Raw genomic sequence first — 25,533 nt, forward strand, 5'->3', positions numbered from 1 at the left:
GAAGCAACAGTTTAATATGATAAATATAAAATGGGCAGAAAACCTCATATGGCCGGCGACAGATGTGTGTGGTTTACTGGTCCTGAAATAGAAGAGTACAGTGATGCTGATCTCAGTGGCCAATGGTCACCATCTCCTCAAAATGGCTTATCACTCCTAGATTAGCTAAAGGGACAGATAAAGATGGTCTTCACACCAAAGTGATAGTCTCTTGTCGATTTGCTAAAGTAGTTTTCTCCCTTTGTTGTTTGCCTTTGTGATACTCAACAAGGATTAGAAGGGGGACTTTATTCAGTTTTCTTTACTCTTTTTGAGGCGTTAGGCAATCAACATTGGTTCACTTCAAAAGCTTTCTTTCCATCTGAAGTATTGCTTTTTCCTTTCAAGAATCTATTTAGACCATAACGCATAGGAGCGGAAATTAGGCCATTCAGTCCATCGAGTCTGCTCTGCCAGTCAGTCAATCATGGTGGATAAATTTCTCAACCCCATTCTCCTGCTTTCTCCCTGTAAACCTTGATCCCCGCCCTGTGCTCCACAGCCTTCTGTGGTGGTGAATTCTATAGATTGCCCACGCTCTGGCTAAACAAGTTTCTCCTTATCTCCGTCCTAAAAGGTCTTCCCTTCACCCGAAGGCTTTGTCCTCGGGTCCTAGTCTTTCCTATCAATGGCAACATCTTCCTAACATCCATTCTGTCCAGGCCACTGACTATTCTATAAGTTTCAATTAGATCCCCCCCCCCCCTCATCCTTCAAAACTCTGTCGAGTATTTCGACCCAGGGTCCTCAAATGTTCCTCATTTGTTCAGCTTTTCATTACCGGGGCCAATCTCATGAACCTCCTCTGAACATTCTCCAGGGCCCGTATTTCCTTCCTGAGATATGGGGCCCAAGAATGCCTTAAAGAGCCTCAGAAGTACATTCCTGTTTTTATATTCAAGTCCTCTCAAAATAAATGCCAACATTGAATTTGTCTTCCTAACTACTGACTCAATCTACAAGTTTACTTTACAGAGAGAATCCTGGACTAGAACTCCCTAGTCTCTTTGCACGTCAGACTTCTGAATTTTCTCCCCATTTAGAAAATAGTCCTTCCTGATGAAGGGCTTTTGCCTGAAACATTGATTTTTCTGCTCTCCAGATGCTTCCTATCCTTCTGTGCCTTTCCAGCACCACACTCTTGATTCTAATCTCCAGCATCTACAGTCCTGACTTTCGCCATGCTTCTATTCTTTCTACCACAGTGCATGACCTCACATTTTCCCACATTATACTCCATTGCCACCTTGCCCACTCTCCTAACCTATCCAAATCCTTCTGTAGCCTCCCAACCTCCTCAAATACCTTTTTATATACCTTTTTCTTAGAAGATTCTGCTAATCATTTATTCAATTTTCAGTTGAGAAGAGATACATTCATGGTAATTCCTCCTTTTTTCTGTCAGAAATCAAGTTGTGACTCATCCTTTCCTAAAGCCTCCTGTTTAACTTTCAGACGATTGGTTGATAAATGAGTCAGCAAGTCAACTCCCACTTCCCACTCCAAATCTGGGTTAGCAAGGCCTTGCTTCAGTGCTTGTACAAGAGGCAAATCCTAGGCAGAGATAGCAGTCCTTACTGTTTGTGATTGGCATAAGAGCTTCCTTTATGACAGAAACAGAGACAGAGACCTCTTCTTATAATATTCAATAAACATCTTAGGATCTAATCAAATTATTATCCAGTTTTTTTAAAAAAACACGATAGTTAGTCTGATGCAGCACACATATTCACAATGATAGCAACACAGAAAGACACAGATATACACACACACAGACAGTTTTATAATTTCCAATTTGGCTACCTAACTTGGCATCTCAACACCTTCCACTTTAAAGTTTTGAATCATTGAGAGGCGGTCCTCCTAGTTTTGAAATGGAAACGGGCTTTCCGAAAAATGCTGTCAAGTTCACCATCTTCTGCTTTGAAAAACTGTAGCATTCTAATTTTCACTCCTCCAAGACCGAAGAAACCCAAAATAATAACTGAGGCAACATGTGACATGGTACCTAGTTTTACATGGACAAGAGAATTAAAGTAGCACAGTCTTCAACTTTCTGGATATTTAAGGTTATGAGCCGAATTGAAATTGAGTAAGGCTTGATTTGAAATTCAACAGATTCCTTCTTTAATAATGCTTCAAATGAATGACTAGATGTGATTTGTCTGTGTTTTATGCACATACAGTGGATTCAACAGTTTAACATCATTTTACTCGCAGTAAATCTGAGGGTTTCTTTTCTATAACAGGCACATTGTACCATTTTGCAGACAACATATTATTCTGCTGCTTTAAAATCTACAGTCATATTGCTTCGTAAATCCATCTTTCAAGCTCAAATAAAGTATACTTTCAATTGCTGGAATGATTTTCACAGAAGCCGGGAGGAAATAACTGGTCAAAACATGATCCAGAAATATAGTAACAATATGTGGAACATGAAGCATCAGAAACACATCCAAATACATTTCTAATAATTTAGATTTTTCATGATGTTGCTCATTAGTATTCACTATGGTGGCATACACGTACGATAGTTACCTGCTAAACAAGCAAAGGCTAGCCCTCAGTTGAAGATCATCAAAAGGTATTTGTAATTTACTATAAATTTCATGCTCCAAGCTTTACTGTTTACTCTTTGAAAAAAAAAGTCACATAACCAGAAATTCTGCATTATCAATGTTAGAAAGAGAACACGCAAGAAAGGAGAAACAGAAAGAAAATGAATAGCAATGCCTATCACAGTAATCTCATTGTCTCTTCTCAAAACTTTTTTGCCAAAATTGAAAGCATTTACAGATTGGGGCAGTGAGGCTTCTCCAGGAACACTGAGGAATTATTTATGCAAATCTTTCACATCAAATTTTCCCAACATTAATCAAATCTGTCACCCATGAATGAAAAGGTCAAATATCTAATGGGTTCAAACAAGCCAAAAGTAAAATTAACAATGTTCATAAAATCATTTATTATTTTAATATGTTCTGAGTATGAATTGTTCCTTTATGGCTCATTAATTAAAGCATCATGACTCTAATTCATAAAGTTTAATTTAAACCATAAAATGCAAAATATGGCACTAATGTACAATAAAGAAGTCATAGCAAATTACTTTACCTAAAGTCCATGCAAAGTAATACTTGGGTCTGGATGCGTGGACTGAGAGAAACAGATAACATAGCTTCCTGAAGAATGATGCTTCACTTATAAACTTGTCATCCACATTGTAGGAGATTGGGAAGTTCTTCGTAATGAGCGTGAACCAAACTAGACATACAAAGGTGATAACCATTTTGTTTGCTACAGCTCTCTAGAAAAATTAAACAAACCCCACAAAATATATGATGTTTAGACATTTGTCAGCACTGCAACAACAACAAAATATCCAGAATATAGGACAACAGGACAAAAGTGATTTATAACATAACGAAATACGAATTAAGTAGTTTTATATCAATAACAATATTCGAGTGGTTAACGAAAAGTGGAAAAAAAAACATGCTCAAAAGAGTGCTGAGCATTTATTAATTACACAGTAAAGCACAATACTTCTGATATTCATTAATTTATCAACAATTAAATACGTTCTGATGAAAGGCCACTGTTGGGACACACTGGCTGGATTTTTCTGCCTGGCAGGTAACTTGAGTTGGGAAATTTGTTTTCTATCCTAACAGTTGAAAAAAGATTGGAAAAGCAGGTTAGTAGACCGCACGTTCACCTGTATGATCTTGGCTGCAATCTAACCAAGCCTAATTATTTAAAATCAAAATTTACTAAGAACAACTCAGGAGGTGAGGCAGCATCTGTGGAGAGAAACAAAGTTAACATTTCAGATCATGATGACCTTTCATCAGAACACTGATCCACATGCTGGCTGACAAATACTTAAAGAATATTTTATTTTGATTTTAAATTTCCAATATTCACAGCATGCTGTTTTGTAAGACTAATGAAAAGTTGCCACACGTTACATGTTGCAAGGTTCATCTCAGCCCAAGCACAGGACAAAGCTATCGATCTGAACTGACCTGTGAACTGAACTGACGTTACGAGCTTGAATAGGAGGATGGCTGATGTTGGAAACATACCAGCTTTTTTAAAAATTCAACAGAGGTTCACTTCAAGGGTTTTAAATATGATATATTCCTGGACCAAAATACAAGTACCAAGGGAGAGCAGGGCAGCAGGGGTTCAGCCTGCATCTGCTTTATATAATAAATGGCCTAAAATTTCACACTTCATGGAAGACAGAAAACGTAAAAAGCATCTATGTCGTTCTGCTAAAACGCAGACTTCTTCAATGCTAATTCATTGTAACGCAACTGATTAATTGGGTACACAACTTCTAAAGTTCAAATTTTTAAAGTGTGTATTCCTTATAATGTGATTCTGGCCCCATTAGTTTCAATGATACCGCTATAACACAATTTTCTTACAACACAGGATTGTATGAGAGCGAAACTACTGCGTTACAGCAGAACTGACTGTACATTTTTCAAAAATGATGGTGTGGAATGGATTGCCTGAAATTATATTGAAAGCAGATAAAATGCTTTTGGTAGGGAATGATAAAGAAAACAGAACCATGGGGATAAAAAGCATAGAACTGAAACAAATTGGATAGCTTCTTCAAAGCTCTGGCAGAGAATGGCGGGCCAAAAGACCTATGTCTGATAAACATAGCAGCCCTAGCAAGACTGGCGTAAGTAGGAACTATGAGAAAACTCTCCACTGGCTGCAGTCATACCAAGCACAAAGAAGATGGTCGTAAATGTTAGAATTCAATTATCCCAATCCAAGGAGTTCCTCTAGGTCATTCCCTAACTTCAACCACTTTCAACTGCTTCATCAATGATCCTTCCTCCATCACAAGGTCCGAAGTTGAAATGTTTGCTGACGATCGTTCAATGTGCAGCATCATTCATGACTCCTCAGATAATAAACCAGTCATGTCCATATTCAACAAGAACTGGATAGCATCCAGGCTTGGGCTGATTAGTGGCAAGTAACATTCAGGCAACACAACTGCCAACTTGAGAGAAACTAAACGTCACCCCTTTATCTTCAATGGAATTACCATCCTTGAATCCTCAAATCATCAACATATGGCAGTTATCACTGATCAGAAACTGAACGAGGCCTACCCTATAATTTCTCTGGCTACAGGAGTAGTTAAAATGCAAAGAATTGTCTCCCCAGTACCCATCCACCATCTAGAAAGCATAACCTCAATCACTGAGAACAAGGCAGCAGATGAATGGGAACGTGCAAGTTTCCCTCCAAGTCACACACCATCCTGGCTTGGAATGATATCATCATTCCATCACTGCCATTGGGTCAAAATCCTGGAACTCCCTTACAAACAGTACTGTGGTTATCCTTACAACCCAAGGGCTGTAGCAGCTCAAGGAGACAGTTCACCATTATCTTCTCCAAGTCAAGTAGAAATGGGTAATAAATGCTGCTCTCACCATCAATGCCAACATTCCATGAATAACTTTTATAAAACCTGACATCCTGCATGCTGGTTAGGTCAAAAAAAAACTTTCTTTAAATCGAAATTTTACCATTTTTGTTTCTGACTTGGGCACACAGCTATCTGCAACTCTTCAGAAAAGAGTCCTCTGAAGAACACTCATATTGCACTTGAAATATTAACTATTTATCTCTCTCCATAATGCTATCAGATCTGTTATGAATTTTTCAGCACTTTGTGTTTTTGTAGCAGATTTACAGTATCAGCATTATTTTTCTCTAATCTGCAATATTTCCAGCTTTAAGTGACAAGACAGTCAAGGCATGAATTTGGCCCATTGATGGAACCACACCGACTCATTAAGATGCTGGTGTTCCAGCACACAGGGTTACATAATGGGATTTTCTGCCTGCCAACTCGTTGTATGGGGTTTCTGCCACCCCTAATCTGAGACTGTTTTAACACAGTGGTAAAGTTATCAAAGAAAGTTCAGGGGAATACTGTACAACCACAATCCTAACGGGAGAATCTTAACATGTTTCAATCTTAAACACTGATGAGTGAACATTTTGATTTTGCATTGTATCTTCTTTTTATTTCCTCTGAAATGCTCCAGCCTGACTTAGGTGTCATCATGACTCACCTATGACTTTATGATGATCATCACTGAAGCAGCTGAAGGTGGTTGGGATAAGCTCATTTTACCAGATCGATGTCCTGGGACTTTTCTTTTAATTCATTCACAGGATGTGTGGCACTGGCTGGGCCAGCATTTATTGCTTGTCCTTAATTGCCCAGATTACAATTATGAGACAACCACATTACCGTGCGTTTGGAATCACATGTAGGCCAGGCTAGGTGAAGACAGCTGTTTCCTTCCCTAAGGAGCATTGGTGCCCCCCACAGGCGCCATAACTGAGAGAAGTGTACTCTAAAAAGCACAACCACTTTTTTTTCCTTTGAAGAATAGATGTGGTGAGAGGGAGAGAGACAATTACAAGTACAGGCAAACACAGGTGAAGGCACAGCTACCAATTGGGAGAATGTACATAAAGTTTGAATTGGAGTCACAGAGCAATTTTAGAGGGTTACAGAGGTCCAGAAAGTTATGGAGAGAGGAAGGAGGAAGATATTGGAGCAGTTAAGTGGGAAATTACAAAAGGATGAATTAGACCATCATGGATTGCACTTCCCTTGGAAATTACAATGCAATTTGTGAAAAAGCTAAACTTCTTTCCCAAAAAGGAAATTATTATTGTATTCTTGGTCAGAACTGATATTAATACTTTAACCTACATTTGCCCTTTATATTACCGATTTTCGCTTTAACAACATTTCAACACAGTGTATGTGCATGTGTGCTTTTGTTGGTCTATGTCCACTCAAGTGGGATATTAATGTTACAGACTGCGATATTTTTCACTTTGGCCCAACATGGATTAAGCACCTCAATTTTAATTGAATATTTCTTACTGCAACAGCAGTGACATTTTCCATTTCCCATATCAATGATTTGTTTAAGTTAAAGAAATTTAGGGAATGCCTTAAACTGTTGATTTTTGAATACTAAACACTGAATTGAGATTTCTCTCACTTACTTCACAAAGGATCCTCACAGCCCGCAAATAGGATGGTCTTCCATCCAGTCAGTTTTGATTGAATTTACACACTAGTCCCAGAAGTGAAAGTCCAGTACCTAAGTCATTACAAACTAGTTCCCAAAAGTCCATTTTGCAACTTGGTTATAATTTAGTTTCTTTACCAGCAATACACCATGAATATAATTATTGTCATTGTATACATACCAATGGGGAAGGATCAGGAAACTTGCTAAAGCCTTTTTGCTTCCATTGTTCTTCTATTAGTTTCATGTCTATATGGTTTCCTTCAATAAATGCAATATAGTCCTTGTAATTGCTGGCAGGTCCAGCCAAAATACCTAGAAAATTCAGGTGATAGCTGCAATACTCTAGTAAAGTAGGCCTTGAGCTGTAAATATAAACAAGAAAGCATCACAATAGGTGCACTGTAGCAAACAATATGCATAAAAGAGAGTTAAAAGAGTACATATTCAATCCTGTGCACAAATCTTGTTTAGCCTTCAAAGTAAGAAGGGATGGCAAGCAGGTGTTATATAATCCATCTGAAATAACATCCTTGGTTTAATGTTTAGTTTGGTACAACATTAATGGATGTTGTGGGATGTGGGGATGGGTAAAAGTCAAAACAACTGAGGGTAAGCTGATGAGGCAGTAACTGGCCGATTGGACTTGCCTAGTTTATGGATAGGACACAATCTGTCAGTCTTCCAAAGTGGCTAGAGGTACAGCTAATTCTGGAGCACAATCTTGAGATATCCTCAGGATGTTGTCAAGACTCTCAGCCTTTACTGCATCCAGTGTGCTGTGCCATTTTATGATATCACATTGAACAAATGGTATTGTAAAGACTGGTGGGAGTTTAGGAAGCAAGTTACTTTGTTTTTGTTTTTGCTTGACACCACCCCCAAATGTTTCTCCCCAGATCTGAATTTGCTTCAAAAACATTCAGTAAACTGGCAGCAAATGCAGATTGTAATTTTTTTTTAATCAGTTCTAATGAAAGTCCTTTAACCTCCAACATATTAGGTCTATTTCTTGCTCCACTGTTGCAAAACAAGAAGTGAAGCTGGAGGTCAAGCAAGCAGTATTTTCAATTCTTCCCAGCAGACATAATTTTAACACTGGCATAAGTCACAGGATAAACTTAAGTCACCTCGGTCACACAGACATAAGGAGAACCAAACCAAAACGTCAGAAAATAATAAAGTGAGCAAGGAAAAATTGAAGAATGAGACAATTAAACACTTGATGCAACATCACAATGTTACACACCACCTTTTCCCCTTCCAAACCTATGATCTCCGTCACCTAGAACAATAAGGGCAACAGATGCAAAGGAACACCATCACCTGCAAATTCCCTTCCTAGCCACACACCATCCTGACTTGGAAATATAATCACCATTCCTTCAAAATCACTGGCTCAAAATCCTGAAATTCCCTTAACAGGACAGTAGGGTGTCCCTACAGCCTAGGGACTGCAGTGATTCAAGAAGGCAGCTTACTACCACCTTCTGGGGCAATTAGCGATGGGTAGTAAATGTTGGCCTAGCCAGTGACACTCTCATAGATTGCACAGATTCAAAGAAACTTGGATTCCTTGGATGATTACAATAAAAGATAAAGACGCAAGCTCATCCAATCCATTCCAGGAGGGAAGAAACAATGTCTCAAAGTGTGTGGGGATGGGAAAACCAAAAATGGAAATGTGCAGTCAAAAACAACAAACCAAATTTCACACAATTTGTGTGGCAATGCTGGCAGTGCTCTGTGATCAGTACTTTGACCCCATTATAACAAAAGCAAGACGCAGGGAAAGCCAAAGAAGAAGAAAAAGGGAAAGATACAGAACATCTAAAATGATATTGATTTAATTTTGTTTTCTCTCATCTCTCCCTCAATCCCATACTAATTTCCACATGCAAAGGCAAGAAAACATTTGCTCTCAGCCCAGCCTATCAATGTCATTCTTTAAGCCATGACGGTTTATGTTACATCTGGTTATGGATCTCTTAACATTTCATCTTGTGTTAAGAGGAAGGGAGCTGGAAAGGACAATAAAAGGAAAGCAACTTGACTCTGTTAAATTGCTACATTGACATTAAAAAGTGCAATTATTCACAAGGAACATTCATGTGAGTTCTTTATTTTAAGATAAGATGATATGCACATAATATTCATGAAGAGGCTGTGAGGCACCTGTTTGACTTCAAACACTGCTGTTTTCAGACTGACTGCATGATATGGGATTATATCATACCCTGCCAAGATCAGTTATGACTGGTAATAGGTTAAGACGCGTCTCCTCAAAAAGGTATATCACAACAGTCACCCGGCACAACTTAATGCTGTGACCTATTGTTTGAGAAACATTAATATAATGTACAATGCATTTTGTTTCATTTCTTTTATAAAATACATTAAGTGCCATCATGACTATTATTCATATTTTCTAAGTAAATGGAAAGCCCCATAACTTCTCAAAATACACTGCATTCCATTTACAATGTACTCTCAGTGGTCTGACTACATTTTGTAAATCATTAAGAAAAAAATTATGATGTATTAACTTAGAAGTAACTTGTAACATATAAATACATAGAAGGAAAGTTAACTGTAGGTTTTGTTAACCTACCTAACAGCAAGACGGCGTTGTTCAACAGTGAGTTCTTCCTCTTTACGTCCCAGCCCTTTGAAAATTAGAAAAAAGTGACCAATATATAACATAAGTGAAGAGTACGTCTATACTGTTAAAACTAGACTGCTAACACAACCAGTAACTCCCATAAACAGTGATGCAGAACTCGCACAAACACTAGTCATCAAAGCTTAAATGATTAAAAGTCACAGGTACACATACAGAATTCAAGTATCCCCTACCTCGAACAAAGGCTCCTCACCTGGGTTATCAACTTCCCAATAACAAATCTTTCATTTTCCCTGACAGTGGAATATAGTCATTGGTCCACTGTATTAATTGTGCGCCAAATAAATTATGATTTCCTAATAGGCCAAGATGTGTTTACCCTTGCTCTAGACCAAAGTGTCACCTTTACATTTGAACTAAAACAGCATTCGAGTTATAATTTTGCTTAAACATGCTATAAAACAGCTCTTCTTGCACACAAATAATCATTGTAACACAATGCGTGAAACTACTAGTTTTACTGACCAGATATATCACTGCATACAGTTAAGGTGCTTGAAATAAAATGATTCATAATAAGTTACTGTATAGCAGCTAATTTTAAAAATTTAAAGTTAATCTTTAAATGGGCAATTATTTTTATAGTGATTTTGGCTGTTGTATGCATATTACTTATGTATATTTATGTATAGTTAAAAATCTCACAACACCAGGTTATAATCCAACAGGTTTATTTGGAAGTACTAGCTTTTGGAGTGCTGCGCCTTCATCAGGTAGACATGGAACAGGATCATAAGACACAGAACTTATAGCAAAAGATTTTGCTACAATAAACCTGTTGGACAGTAAACTTGGTTTGTGTGATTTTTAACTTTGTCCACCCAGTCCAACACTGACACCTCCACATTGTATTTATATAGCACAGAATTCAACACAATATGAACAGCAATATTTTCACAAAATCTGAAGAGAGAAAAAAGGTCAAGACTTAAATGTAAAAGAGTGCAAGAAAACAGTCAGGAACACAACAATAAAGAAATTGAAGACTGGGCTACTATGTAATAGAATAAGATTTCACGCCAATAATTCCCATACAAGGAGATCTCAGTCTTAGTTATTTTACCACCCTTTTCCCACCTCAGCAAACATACAAACGGCCTAAGGTTTCAGCATTTTCAGAAGCAGACCACAAGCTTCATTTTCAACACTTTTACCGATGGTCCTTTAACAACATGGGGAGACACTGACATAGTGGTAATGTCACTGGACTAGTACACCAAAGAATCAGGCTAATGCTTTGAGGACACAGGTTCAAGTCAATTTCAAATGTTGCTTAGAGCGAACTTACACTACTTGGAGCCAGCCTGCATCTTTCAAATGGGAGCATTTAGCCTGAAACAGGTGCTGGAAGTAACTGGGGAAGAGTATCAGACCTACAAGAGTAAAAAGGAGATAACAGTGCAGACCACATTCTTCTAGTTTCTCAGATGCAATACTGGAAGCCTCAGCATTGGAAGTGGATTGAAAGACAGAGCTTCTCCACCAAAATAGGCCAGCACGTCTACAAAACAGAGACTGAGAATGTCACAGGGAGCATATACCCATCAGAATCAATACAGGCACTCCAGTCCAGGGAATCTGATTGAAAGAAATTGAATAAGCTCATACAATTGATCGAGGTCAGTAAATGCGTCTTCAACTGCCATATTTTACCAACAATTCAAATCTCTCATTCATCCTTCAGTGCTCCACACTCTCAGATTTTCATTGCCAGCTACTTAACCATGAACAGTTACATTACTAAAATATATTGGGAGTGTTGGGAGTAGCTAGGTCATGGATCATGCATTTTAAATACATTATTAGTTTTAGGAATTTAATTTTAAGGTGTAGGCTGAAACAGTACAAGTAAAAAGGTAAGAACTATAAAACTAAGAGTCAGTGTGGACGGCAGATGGTGAAGGAATCAGAGTTGATGAAGCGTGGCACTGGAAAAGGCATAGCAGGTCAGGCAGCATCCAAGGAGCAAGAGTGTCGACATTTCAGGCAGGTAGGCTTCCTTTTAAAAGAAAAGTTGAAACGTGGACCTGGATTTTCACAAGAATGGTAGGCTTCTCAATTGTGATAAAGTAGTGGTCATACCTGAAAATCAGAAGTTCTGCTCCCAAATACATTTCCCATATGTGCACAGTTTGGAATGGGAAAGGGTTAGGAGGGAACTGCTCTATAAATTAGCAATTGCCTCTACTTGTGTCAGATTTCAGTCTCATGTCTGGAACACTATGTGCACAGTTTACACCTGGCAGGAGCAGGTTTGAAGTATATGCATTTCTTTGAATAGCCTGGGTGCCCTTTGGAGAAGGGCAGATGACTTAGCTTTAAAGTTGTCTTGTTTAATTAAGCATGGGGGAGCAGTACGCAATGAAGAACAGACTGGTTAACCCTCTGACACGAAGTTTGTATGAGGGCAATATTCCTACTGGGTTTTAAAACTCTCTTTTGAGCCAGTAGCAGCCTGTATTTCAGGTTACACGAGTTTCATTGCATTTTTCAAAAGAGAAACAAAGTCCTCATTTAAAAGAAATTTTCATGTTTCATAATATGCGCACATGGTGTGCCATATTTTAAATGTTAAATTACTAAGTTGCCCACATTACAAAAACCCTCAAGTCATAAATCAGTGACAAATAGAAAATAAAGAACAATGAGAAATAAGTTTACCGCTGTCGTCAGCTAAAGATGAAATAAGACCTGACTTTGGGAATCTGTTGCTTGGAGCCACAGCCTAAAAACACAATCCATGCTTTTTTCAAGATGAGCCAGTAAACACTGAACATTGCTGCTCTAACTAAAAGTTATAATTTAAAACAGACCTTACATATTTATCTCAATTTCCGGACTAGCCTCCTCCTTTATTTCTTCAAAATTAAAATATATCTAAAGTTCCCTTGTATTCAGATTTTCCCCAATCTCTGGTGCCTTCTCCAGCCCGATAACCAATGAGATCACTGCATTTATCCAATTATGTGCTCTTACACCATCCCAATATTCATCACTTCACCATCACTAACCTTGCCTGCAACCATGCCCCACAGAAGTCTTGTGAGAAACATTATAGTTATGGAGTAAACATGACAGTAGTAACCTGGATGCAGAATTGGCTGAGGGATAGAAAACAAAGGTAATGGTGAATAGATAATGTTCTGTCTTAAGGAAGTCCAGTTCCCCAGGGGTCAGTTTTGGGATCCTGTTCCTGATGTACATTAATGATCCAGATCTTGATGTGCAGGGAACAATTTCCAAACTTCCAGATGAGACAAAACCAGAGAATCCTGTAAATTGTGAGAAGGATTGTGTAAACTTACCAAAGAACATGGGCAAATTGGTGTAGTGGCATTTAGATGAGGCTCACTGCAAACAAGTGTGAGGTGATTTTATTTGTAGTAGCAAGAACATGGAAATGCAATATAATACAAAGAGCATTCAAAACAAACAGTTAGTAAAATATACAGTATCCAAGGCTTAATTAATAGAGGTGAAAGTGAGGACTGCAGATGTTAGGGAGTCAGAGTCAAAAAGCATGATGCTGGAAAATGCACAGGATGTCAGTCAGTATCAAAGTAGCAGGAGAGTCTATGATTCAGACATTAGCCCCTCATCAGGAATGTGGAGGTGGAAGGGGGTTGAGAGATAAATAAAGGGGTGGGAATGGGGCTGAAAGAAAGACAGATGGGATGGCTATAGTAGATGCAGGTAGGAAATGACAGTGATAGGTCAGGGGGAAGGGTGAAGTGGGTAGATGGCAAGAAAGATGGACAGGTAGGTCAGGTCAAGAGAGCGGTGCTGAGTTGGCAGATTGGATCTGGGATAAGATGGGGGTTGGGAAGATTTGGAAATTGGTGAAGTCAATGTTGAAGCCTTGTGGTTGTAGGGTCACAAGGTGGAAGATGAGGTGTTCTTCCTCCAGTCGGCAGGTGGCTTTGATTTGGCGGTGGAAGTGGCCCAGGATTTGCATTTCCTTGGAAGAGTGGGAGGGGGAGTTGAAGTGGTGGGGCCATGGGGTTGTTTGGTACAGGTGTCCCAGAGATAATTCCTGAACCGCACCATGTGGTGGCATCCTGTCTCCCTGATACGGTTGGGGGGGAGGGGGGGGGGGGGGGTTGGGGGAAGAGGGGAAGAGGAGTGTGGGCGCAGGTTTTGCACCTTGTGCGGTGGCAGGGGAAGGAGCCGGGTGTAAAAGGGTGGGTTGGTGGATAGCGGGGATTTAATGAGGAAGTCTTGGAGGGAATGGCCTCTGTAGAATGCAGATAGGGATGGTGAGGGAAGTATATTTTTGGTAGTGGGGTCTGACTGTAGGTGGAGAAAATGGCAGAGGATAATACGCTGTATCTGGAGATTCATGGGGTGAAAAGGTGATGACCGGGAGGGTTCTATCCTTGGTGCAGTTGGGGTGGAGGTGCGGGAAGTGGAGGATGTGTGATGGAGGGCGTTGTTGGTTACTTGGGTGGAGAAATTGTGGTCCTTGAATTAGGAGGACATCTGGGATGGATGTGGAATTGCTACTCCTAGCAGCAGATACGGCAGAGGTAAATGAGTGGGATTAAGGAATTGCATTTTTACAGGAAGGGGTGTGGGAGGAGGTGTAGTCAAGGTAGTTGAGGGAATCAGTGGGTTTGCAATACATGTCCGTGTTGACACAGTCGCTGGAGACAGAGACAGAGACCTCCAGGAAGGGGACAGAGGTGTCGGAGATGGCCAAGTGAACTTGAGGTCACGGTGAAAGGTGTTAGTGAAGTTGATGGGAGCACGAGCTGGTGCTGATACAGTCATCAATGTAGCAGAGGAAGAAGTAGGGGAAGGTGCTGGTGTAGCTGCGGAAGAGGGATTGTCCCATTTATCCTACGAAGAGACAGGTATAATTGGGACCCATTCGAGTGCCCATAGCTACCCATTTGGTCTGAAGGAAGTTGGAGGATTCGAAGGAGAAGTTGTTGAGGGTGAGGACCAATTGTGCCAATCGAGTGAGAGTGTCAGTGGAGGGGTCAAAACGTGAGGTGCTGGAAATGCACAGGTCAGGCAGCAACTGAGGAGCAAGAGAATCAACATTTCGGGCATAAGCCCTTCATCAGGAATGTTGGGAAAGGGGCTGAGAGATAAATGGGGGGGGGGGGGGGGAGATAGCTGAGAAGGCGATAGGTACATGCAGGTGGGGATGATAGTGATAGGGAGGAGTGGATGGTGGAACCAATAGGTGGGAAGGAAACTGTTGAAATTGATATTGATGCCATGTGGTTGGAGGGGCCAAGGCGAAGATGAGGCATTCTTCCTCCTGGCGTCGTGTGGCTACGATTTGATGGTGGAGGCGACCCAGGAGTTGCATGTCCATGGTGGAGTGGGAGGGCTTGTTGAAGTGGTTGGCCACAGGGTGGTGGGGTTGTTTGGTGCGTGTGTCCCAGAGATGCTCTCTGAAACATTCGACGAGTTGGTGTCCTGTCTCCCCAATGTAGAGAAGACAACATCGAGAGCAATGACACAGCAGATGAGGTATTTGGATGCGCAGGAAAATCTCTGCCGGACATGGAAAGATCCTTTGGGGCCTTGGATGGAGGTGAAGGGGGAAGTGTGGCAGTGGTTGGGGACTAGTTATGCTGGCAGGAGAGGAAGAAACAGAGAGCTTTTAGGCCTTTATCATGAGGGATGGACGTGTATAGAAACTGGACGTCCATGGTGAAAGAGGTGTCGGGGGCCTGGGAATCGAAAGTCATGTAGGAAGCGGAAGTCGTGGGTGGTGTCCCGGATGTATGTGGGGAGTTCGTGGACCAAGGGGGACAGGACAGAGTCGAGATATGAGGAGATGGGTTCGGTGGGGCAGGAGCAAACAAGAGACAATCGGTCGATCGGGGCAGTCAGTTTTGTAAGAGGGAAAAGGTAGAACTGGGTGGTGTAGGCTGGAGGCAGTAGATGGGAGATCCCCTGAGGTGATGAGGTTGTCGATGGTCTGGGAGATGATGGCTTGGTGATGCGAGATCGAAGCTGAGGGGGAGGTATCCGCGAGTTGGCTCATGGCTTCAGTAAGTTAGAGGTCAGTGCGCCATACTACCATTGTGGCCCCCTTGTCAGCTATTTTATTAGTGAGGTTGGGGTTGGAGTGGAGGGAGTGGAGGGGTGTGTACTGCAAGGATGAGAAGTTGGAGTGGGTGAGAGGGGTGGACAGGTTGAGGTGGTTAATGTTGCAATGGCAGTTAGAAATGAAGAGGTCAAAAGGAGGTTGAGTGAGAGGCCAGGTCAGGGTGTCCGAAAGGATGGGGTATATTGGAAATGGAAGAAATGGTCTTCGCAGGGTGGGCAGGAGTCACGATCGAAAAAGTAGGCCCAGTGGCAGAGGTGGTGGAAGAAAAATTCAACATCACAGCACATACAGAATACCTTGACAAGGGGCACAGTGAGATGAAGACACAACCTTTACTGAGGACTGATGGGGAAGGTCAGTGGGGATAGTGAATACCTAGCAGGGCTTGGAGCTAGAGCCTTGTCTAGAGCTGGCACTGGGAGTGGAGGTGGAGACTGTCTCTGGAGTGGGGGCGGTCCTGTGATCATTGGTGATGTCCAGTGGTGACCGCGGAAGCAGCGTGGTTGATATCATTAGAGGAATTGACATGCACGGTTACAGTTGCAGGGACAGAAGTGGTGTATTCAGTAGCAACTGTGGGGGCAGAAGTGATACTCTCAGTGATGTACATGGAGGCAGTAGCCACAGGAATGGCGTGGTTGGCAGTGTTCTGGTAAGTGATATCAGCGGGGGTGAAAGTTGCATGTTCAGCAGCATCCATGGGGGCAGGTTGTGTTCGCGGAAGCAGTGTTTTCGGCAGCATGGCCAGCAGCCACCATAGCAGTGGCAGCAGCTTCTGTTTAAGTGATGTCATTATTTACAGCAGTGCTGGTGGCTGTAGTGGCCTCCTAGTTAATGGTGTCCAGCTGGTTCTGGACAGGGTCAGGGAAAGGTCTGGAGCGGTTGAGGATTCCCAGGTTTTAGGCAGTTCCGGGTAGTGTGGGGTTGGGGAACTATGAGGTTGCTGGCTGTAGATGGGAGATCCCCTGAGGTAATGAAGTTGTGAATGGTCTGGGAGATGATGGTTTGGTGAAGAGAGTTGGAGTCAAGTTCAAGGGAGTGGTAGGAGGAGGCATAAGCGAGTTGGCGTCTGGCTTCAGTGACAGAGGTCGGTGCTATACTATAACTACACCAGCATCATCTCTCACTTTGTTCTCCGCTACATTGATGACTGTATCGGTGCCACCTCGTGCTCCCACGAAGAGGCTGAATATATCATCAACTTCACTACCATCTTCCATCTGTCCTCAAGTTCATGTGGACCATCTCCAACATCTCCCTCCCCTTCTAGACCTCTCCATCTCTGTTTCCAGTGATCAACCCAATAAAGACATATTTCAAACCCACCAACTCCCACAGCAACCTAGACTACACCACCCCCCACTATTCCTCCTGTAAAAATGTGATGCCTTACTCCCAATTCCTCCACCTCCATTGTATCTGCTCCTAGAAGGAGCAATTCCAATCCAGGTCATCCCAGATGTCCTCTTTTAATTTACCCTCTGACGCGATCAACAATGCCCTCCATCACATCTCCTCCACTTTCCACACCTCTGCCCTCTAATTGCATCCTCCCAACAGCAACAAGGATAGAACCCCCTGGTCGTCATCTTCTACCCCATGAATTTCCAGATACAGCACATTATCCTCTACCATTTTCTTCACCTAAAGTCAGACCCCACCACCAAAAATATACTTCCTTCACCATCCCTCTCTGTGTTCTACAGAGACCATTCTCTCTGAGACTCCCTTGTTAGGTTCACATTCCCCAACAACCCAACCTCTACACCTGGCACTTTCGCCTGCCGCCACATGATGCATAAAACCTGTGCCCACACCTACCCCTTCACCTCCGTCCAAGGCCCTAAAGGATTATTTCAAATCCGGCAAAGATTTTTCTACGCATCCTCCCACCTCATTTATTGCATCCGTTGCTCACGATGTGGTCTCCTCTACATCGGGGAGACCAAGTGCCAACTTGTGGAGCGGTTCAGTGAATATCTCTGGTTTGCATGCACCAAACAACCCAACTGCCCTATGGCTAACTCCCCCTCCCATTCCTCCAAGGACATGCAAATCCTGGGCCAACTCCACCGCCAAATCAAAGCCACCTGCTGGTAGGTAGAAGAACACCTCATCTACTGCCTCGGGATACTACAACCACATGACATCAACTTTGACTTCACCAGTTTCCAAAGCTCCCCATTACCCCCTCATCCCAGATTCAACCTGCCAACTCGGCACAGCCCTCTTGACCTGACCTGTCTTTCTTTTCTCCCACCTATCCACTCCACCCTCCCCACCAACCTATCACTATCACTTTCCACCTGCATCCACCTATTGCCATCCAATCAACCTTTCTCTTAGCCCCACCCTTTCACTCCCCTGTTTATTTCTTAGCCCCCTTCTTCTTCCACATTCCTGATAAAGGGCTAATGCCCAACATCAACTCTCCTGCTCCTCGGATGCTGCTTGACCTGCTATTCTTTTCCAGCACCACACTCTCTGACTCTTTCATTAATGGGAGGTGTAGAGTACAACAGCAAGGAAGTTATGCTGAATTCACATAAGACACTAGTTAGATCTGAGCTGGGATATTATATTTATAGTGTCGGGCACTATACTTTTGGAAAGGCATAAATGCCTTGGAGAGAATGTAGAAGAATGGTTCCAGGAATGAGTAACTTCCATTATACAAATAGATTAGAGAAGTTGGCACTGTTTTCCTTGGCAAGGAGAGAACTAAGAGAAGATTAAATAGAGTAGGGACAGAGTAGATAGGGAAAAACTGCACAGGTAGAAATACATTTGCAAAATAAACAAACATCAAGTGAGAAAAAACTTGTTCATTGCAAATGATTATGGTGTGCAGCATGTTGGAATTTGGGGACCTTAATACAACTGTGTACTTTTTGTATTCCATATCTAGCATTTCCTGAGTAGGATTAAACCTCATTTAACAGTGTTACAGTTGTAACTAGCCCACTACAAGTATAAATAAAAGATTTATCAAGTGTCACACTGCCATATCACAAATGCAGTGTTTTGGAAAATAATAAGTTTTTGTTGCTGAAAGGCATTCAAACTAACTTCCAAGTAGAGGTGAGCAAGGGAACAACAGTTATCCAATGTCATAAGTAGCGACTCCATCGTCAATGGCCAAAAAGATTCAGATAATTTATTGAGAAAGCGTAAGCAAACAGCCTCTTAAAAAAAGGGTATACCAACAAGTGCTCAGATGCAGACTTGTAAGTGACAGTCCTCATCAGGAAACTGTTTTCTCCTGGACAATGGACCAAAAGTCAAAGGGGAAGACCCAGGGGAGAGTTCCCTAGTACTTTGGCCAGACAGCAGGATGGTAATGACACAACCTATGCCAACAATCTATTTGTCCTCTGGTATGAGTGAACCACCCCAACTGTCATAGTTGTTTTCTAATTAACGAAAGTGCTGCTTCTTAACAAACTCAATAAACTTTCACAATTGCTACAAAATGTGACTGCCTATTTTAGGTAAAGAACCCCCAAATCAATTAATAAACTGAGCTTGGAAGTGTGGTAAAGTCAGATTGAATTGAGACATTCATGAGGGCATGAAATTGAAACAATAGTCTGGGTTATGTAGAAAAGGCAACAGAGTGGTAGAGCTCATGATGCTCACAAAAAACAGAGATTGCTGGAGAAACTCAGCAGGTCTGGCAGCATCTGTGGGAAGAAAGCAGAGTTAATGTTTTGAGTCTCGTGATTCTTCATCAGAACTGCGAAAAGTTAGAAATAATGTAGTATTTACACTGAAGATGAGGTTGGCTGGGGAAGGGAAAAAGTGTGTGGATGATTGGGGGGTTGTGAGTGAATTGGTGGAGATAGAGCCCAGAGAGAAGGAGAGATAAAAAGGGTAGGTCAACAAGATTATGGATAGTGGGCTACGACAGAAGAGAAACTAAATATTTTATGATAATAAGAGCCAAGAATAAGAAAGAATAGTTGAGAACAGGTGAATGTCATAACAAGAGTGGGTGTGTGATGGGTTATAGAAAAACAGAAGGATGGAATCAGGCTCTGCAGTTATTGAACTTGACTGTATAAGCTACAAGGTCCCCAAGTGACAAACAAGATGATGTTTTTCAAATGTGTTCTCAGACTCGCTGAAACACTGCTTTGTTCTAAGTCATGATGCTCATTCAGAAAGTCAGTACAGACAAGATGGGTCAAACTCCTCCTTTTGCACTGTAACAATTCTGTAATTTGATAAGCTCCATACGTCGTGAGCTCTGCAACTGACACCCCTAACCAATCTATACCTCTCTCCCTTTAAAATCTTCCATCAAGCCTGAATATTACGTCATATGGACAGATGACAAATTTCATTTTATAACACTCTTGCGCTGTTAAGAGTGATGTATAAACACAAGATGCTGCTATATATCCAGTTACAGTCTTCAGCCTGTCTCTCTGATGGCGCTATTATGCACCAAGATGGCCAAGCATTAAATGAAATGAATGTAATTTGGATGCCTGTAACATATTATTTTGGCTGCATTCCTTACAGACCTTCTCATGGACTTTTCTTGATTCAAAAACATAAAAACTGCAAAACCTGCTGCAATATATAATTTACAGTTTGTGAATAGTTCAGTGCTGACTTTATGGGGCACAAGAGGAGCATGGAAATTGTGTAAAATTTCCAAAAATGCTAGGAAAGCTTACATTCCAAAATTTAAAGAAATGAGCCAAAGTCTGTAAGTTACAGTGTGGAATGTACTGCTGGAAAGTGTGGTACGAATTGGATTCAATATGAACTTCAAAAAAAAGGAATAGAAAAATATGTAGATATACCATGGGACAACGATAAGGGAATGGTCCAAATTAGTAGTCTTTCAAACAGTTAGCATAGGCTAGTCTTCCTTCTGTGCTGTACAATTCTATGTGAAGTTAGAAATCGTTGGGAAAAAAACATGATCCATCAAACGCCTAACCTGCTAATTAATTACATTACTTATAAACAGCATTCAAGAGAGACCTGGGTAACAAGTGAGTTAGGGGAGAAAAGTGAAAACGATGACCAACTATGGCTTGAAATGAAACCCAAAAGTAGATGTGCTGAAGGAATATTTATTGTTTCTACATACTTATATTCTTAAAATACCAGTCTGTATAAACATTTATATACAAAGCAGTACCAACACTGAACTGAAAAAATGGTAGTCACTGCCCTTTCCAATAGGAATATCACGCAACAACGCACGATATTCCTATCGGAAAGGGCAGTGAAGGGGGAGAAAGTAAAGCTAAACCAGCAATCTTCCACCAAAAATGTCTGACAAAAATATTCTTTATAAAAACAGAACAGAATCTCTAAACAGAAGGATTTCTGTTATATATGGACTGTTTCAGGTTAAATTTTGAAGATCTATTTCTTCTCTTCAAGAAAGCAGACTGTCCAATTCATTCCTGATGAAAGACTCTGGCCCGAAACGTCTATTCTCCTGCCCCTTGGATGCTGCTTGACCTGCTGTGCTTTTCCAGCAACACATTCTCAACTCATATCCAATTCATTGAGCCTTTGTTGATAAAACTTTTAAACTAAGAACCACCACATTAAAATTTGGCTCTGTTGTAAAACATCGGGAGCTAAAATGAATGGCGCCCTGAAAACCAGGTGCAGAGTTTGCAAATGAATATTACTCCTTGCTTCTTCAACTCAATGCAGGTGGGTTACCATGTTGGTTGACATAACTCCACAGAGGCCAGTTTCCCATCACCAGATCACCCTTTATTTACATGGGGAAAGTCCCGAGCCAGCTCTCAGTGAACAGGATATCTGATACTCCTGTTCTCATCTGTCAGCTTGGACTCATTCTATGAGATTCACCTGGCCGACCTCATTATAATGACTACATTGTGGTGCCTGCTCATTAACATGATTGTTTCAGTGGCTCCACACATCAATGTAATTACTTGATAGGACTACTGAAAGCTAGCCTGTAAACTCCAAGGTTGATATATTAAGCAACCAGTTCAGATCTTTCAGAATGTAGGCCTGGCACAGGTGAAAATATACTTAAGTCAACCTGTTCAGATGTGTTATTACAGATCTTTGGAGCAGCTTGGACTTGAGCCCAAGCATTCTGACCCCAATTTAAAGAACAACCGCATTTTGACTGCTTTAAGTGTTAATATCAATGGAAATAGTGCTGAGCAATAAAGAACTATGACTGTCCATTGGAAAGAGTATACATCACTGTCAACTACACTCAAAACTCAGCTGCAGGGTAAACTAATTCCATTTACACGGCCCCAAAGACAGGAACAGCAGTGACATCAATCAAACAAAAAGCTCAAATCTTGATCAACCAATGCTTTCAGAATATGTAAAAAAAAACAGGTTCCTTCATACCAATGTGTATATCCTTTCTATAGATTTATAATTAAATTATCTGGGAATTGTCTTCCATTTCAATCACTTGACTCTGCTCTATCAACATCGCTGATAGTGTCAAATGTGATATTTGATGACCGACTCTGCATTGTGGTCTGCACTGTGACATTGATGGATATCTCTAAAATACAAATTCTGTTTCACGTTACCCTATTGATGGACTCTGTAATCCTAGTTAACTTAGTTTCTTTGTGACTTAGATTTTCTTTAGAATTTTTATCTCGGGTTGCAGCAAATATATGGATTATTGGAGGTTTCTCTTGTTCTCCCTTCATCTACTTTATTTTTTCTCAAAAGTGGTCTTCGTGACACTGACAGAGTTTAGTTCCAATCTGTACCAGATATGTGAACACACCTACTTTCTCCAATTAACTATTTCTCTTTACCACCTCAATAGCATTTCCACTTTGATCATCTGACCAGCACTAAACTTTCTAAATCTCATACTTCATCCATGATGACTTATGTTTATATTGCCCTGCTTTTCTCTTACTTTGCTAATAACATTAGGCCTAAGCAAATTAAACCTTTTCCTAGGAGCATGTTTAAACACGAACATAAGGTATGTGCAACCTGTTAGTCGATCTAAGGTTATGATGTAAAAGAAGAGGAAATTGTCTAGTCTGTGAAGAGAAGCGTGGAAATTAGTGGCTAATTAGTCACGTGACAAATATTCTGCAAAGACCTGTCCACAAGTTGTATGCTTAGAGTCATAGAAGTGTACAGCATAGAAACAGATCCTTTGGTCCAACTTGTCCATGCCAATCAGATATCCTAAATTAATCCAGTCCCATTTGACAGCATTTGGCCCATATCCCTCTAAACCCTTCCTATTCAATTACCCATTCAAGTGCCTTTTAATTGCTGTAGTCAAACCAACCTCCACCATTTCCTCTGGCAACTCAAACCATACGTGTACCACCCTCTGCACGAAAATGTTGCCTCTTAAATCCCTTTTAAATCTTTTGACTCTCATCTTCAACTTCTGCCCTCTAGCTTTGGACTCCCCTGTCATGAGGAAAAGTCCTTGGCTATTCAACCTATCCATGCCCCTAATATAAAGTAACCCCTCAGCACAAGTAAAATAGCACAAGCCTAATCAGCCTCTCCCTATTCCTCTTTTTGCAGCACCATTCAATGCTGGTAATATGGTGTTATTAAGAATGTGTTTGATTCATTCATATTCAAAATATTTCAAACCACTTCTGGCATAAAGTGTAGCTCATTACGTGATTCTAACACCTTGGTAGTTTAATGAATTTTTACCCCATAGGAAGAAGCATTGATGTAAATTCCTTTGATTGCAGTTTTATGCAAGACCAGAACATTTTGTAAATATTACCTCTCTGCTTCCAAAAGTAAGAGCAGTCTTATTCTTGCAGTTAGACCATCATCATTGAATAATGCTTCAAGTAAAATATAAATGTTAAATATGAATTGAATTTGTTTCTAAATTTAAGCAATTTCAAAGCCATATTGTCAATGATTTAAAAAAATTATTTTAATCATTCTGATTTAATTTTCTGAAGACAGACAGTCACATGGAAGTGGCCTAGAATCAAAATCTAGAATATTCTGGAAGCTAAAAATTATTAAGCTGCTTTCTTAACCTCACTAATAAAACTGACATTTCCACACTTCTCTAAAAGTTTAAAATTTTAGAGTCATAGAGATGTACAGCATGGAAACAGACCCTTCGGTCCAACTTGTCCATGCAGACCAGATATCCTAAATTAATCTAATCCCATTTGCCAGCATTTGGCCCATATCCCTCTCAACACTTCCTATTCATAAACCCATCCAGATGCCTTTTAAATACTGTAATTTGTACCAGCCCTCACCACTTCCTCTTTGACAGGCTGCATCACCTCCAAAAACTGATAAGGAAGCAGCCAAATCTTACAGGCATTCCCAGCGAATCTTTTCTGTTTGTAGAAGCTTCATTCACAGGCTGGATAATATTAAATATTACGAGAGAAGTTTTAAGTCACCACAGACATAATAAATACCTCAGCATATATCATTGCTACAATGGACTTTTGTACCATAAGGATAGTGTCCCTACCTCTGGACCAAAAAGGTCCAGGTTCAAGAACCACATGTCAGAGAGAGGTCACTTCCAAACAGGTTGACTGAAAATAATTCATAACTATGTTACAGATGAGTTAAATAAAAACAGAAAGTGCTGGAGAAACCCAGCATCTATACAGAGTGAAACAAAATGTTATGTTTTATGTCCAATACAATTGCTTAGAAGTGAAAAAAATATAAATCAGTGCCAAGAATTACCATTGGCTTCTTACCATCATGCATTTGAAAGGCAAGGCTGGTGATTTTCTGAGTGACTATCATCAAGGGTCTAGAAATAAAAAGAAAATAACTTCAATTGTTTTACTTTTAAATCAACAAAGAAACAGATATTAAATAATCCAGAAAATCTGAAATTGCTGGTGCACAGAAAAAGCACCTAAATATCTAAGTCTGAATTGCTCCATTATAGGGTAGAATTAGTGAATTGGAACTATTTGCACATGCAAAAACAACTTCAAATGCTCACTTCATTAACTATCCTTAAATGAATGGATGGAATTGACAAATCTTAAAAGAATTACTAGCTCCAAAATTTCAAGACACGACACCAATCATACTGAATCGTCACTATTCACAGGAGGTACATTTCCGAGAAATCTAATGAATATCGAAACATTGAAAAACAAGATTTACTTCCCATAAGAATTAATGAATGAATTTTAGGCAAAATAACAATGTTGAATGAAAACTGTAAATTGTTCTCAAAAATTGGGGAACAAATGAGGAAAATAACCAATATCAGGCCAACAAACAGTGTGAACCCCCTGTAATTACCTTCCAGTAATCAGCAACTGATGTTTTACTTTAGACATTATACTCTAGATGAACTGAACAAGTTTACTGAGTCCCTTCAGTTATTGTATTTTTTCCACAACATCGATGCTTGGAGAATGCTATCACCAGAGTTCAAGTTATAGAAGTCTAAAATACAATTACTGAAAGGTATAATATCAACTTGAAAAACATCTATATACCTCTTTCCTCTCTCCCTCCCCATAACTCCTAACACATACCACTTGTGTCTGTTTTGATAATGCACTTTCTTTTTTCAGAGGAACCATCCAAGGGTTGCACAATACAGTATCTGAGACATAGTTGATTCAACTGATTTCTAGACTGGCTAGTGTCAG

General features: G+C 40.5%; 1 protein-coding gene across 3 annotated transcripts in view; it reads right to left on the minus strand.

Annotated features, from left to right (window-relative positions):
* Positions 1–25,533, minus strand: part of mboat1 (membrane bound O-acyltransferase domain containing 1) — a 123,159-nt gene that overhangs the window by 32,087 nt on the left and 65,539 nt on the right. For all 3 annotated transcript variants that reach the window (XR_011955060.1, XM_072560910.1, XM_072560909.1), the window contains 4 exons: positions 24,616–24,671; positions 9,754–9,808; positions 7,324–7,507; positions 3,157–3,349 (listed from right to left, as the gene is read on the minus strand). Coding sequence is in view for 2 of the 3 variants with exons in the window: in XM_072560910.1 (XP_072417011.1) it covers positions 3,157–3,349; positions 7,324–7,507; positions 9,754–9,808; positions 24,616–24,671 (488 nt within the window). In the remaining variant the exon portion in view is untranslated. The remainder of the gene's footprint in view (positions 1–3,156; positions 3,350–7,323; positions 7,508–9,753; positions 9,809–24,615; positions 24,672–25,533) is intronic.

Source organism: Chiloscyllium punctatum, chromosome 41, assembly GCF_047496795.1.
Source record: "Chiloscyllium punctatum isolate Juve2018m chromosome 41, sChiPun1.3, whole genome shotgun sequence".
NCBI lineage: Eukaryota > Metazoa > Chordata > Chondrichthyes > Orectolobiformes > Hemiscylliidae > Chiloscyllium > Chiloscyllium punctatum.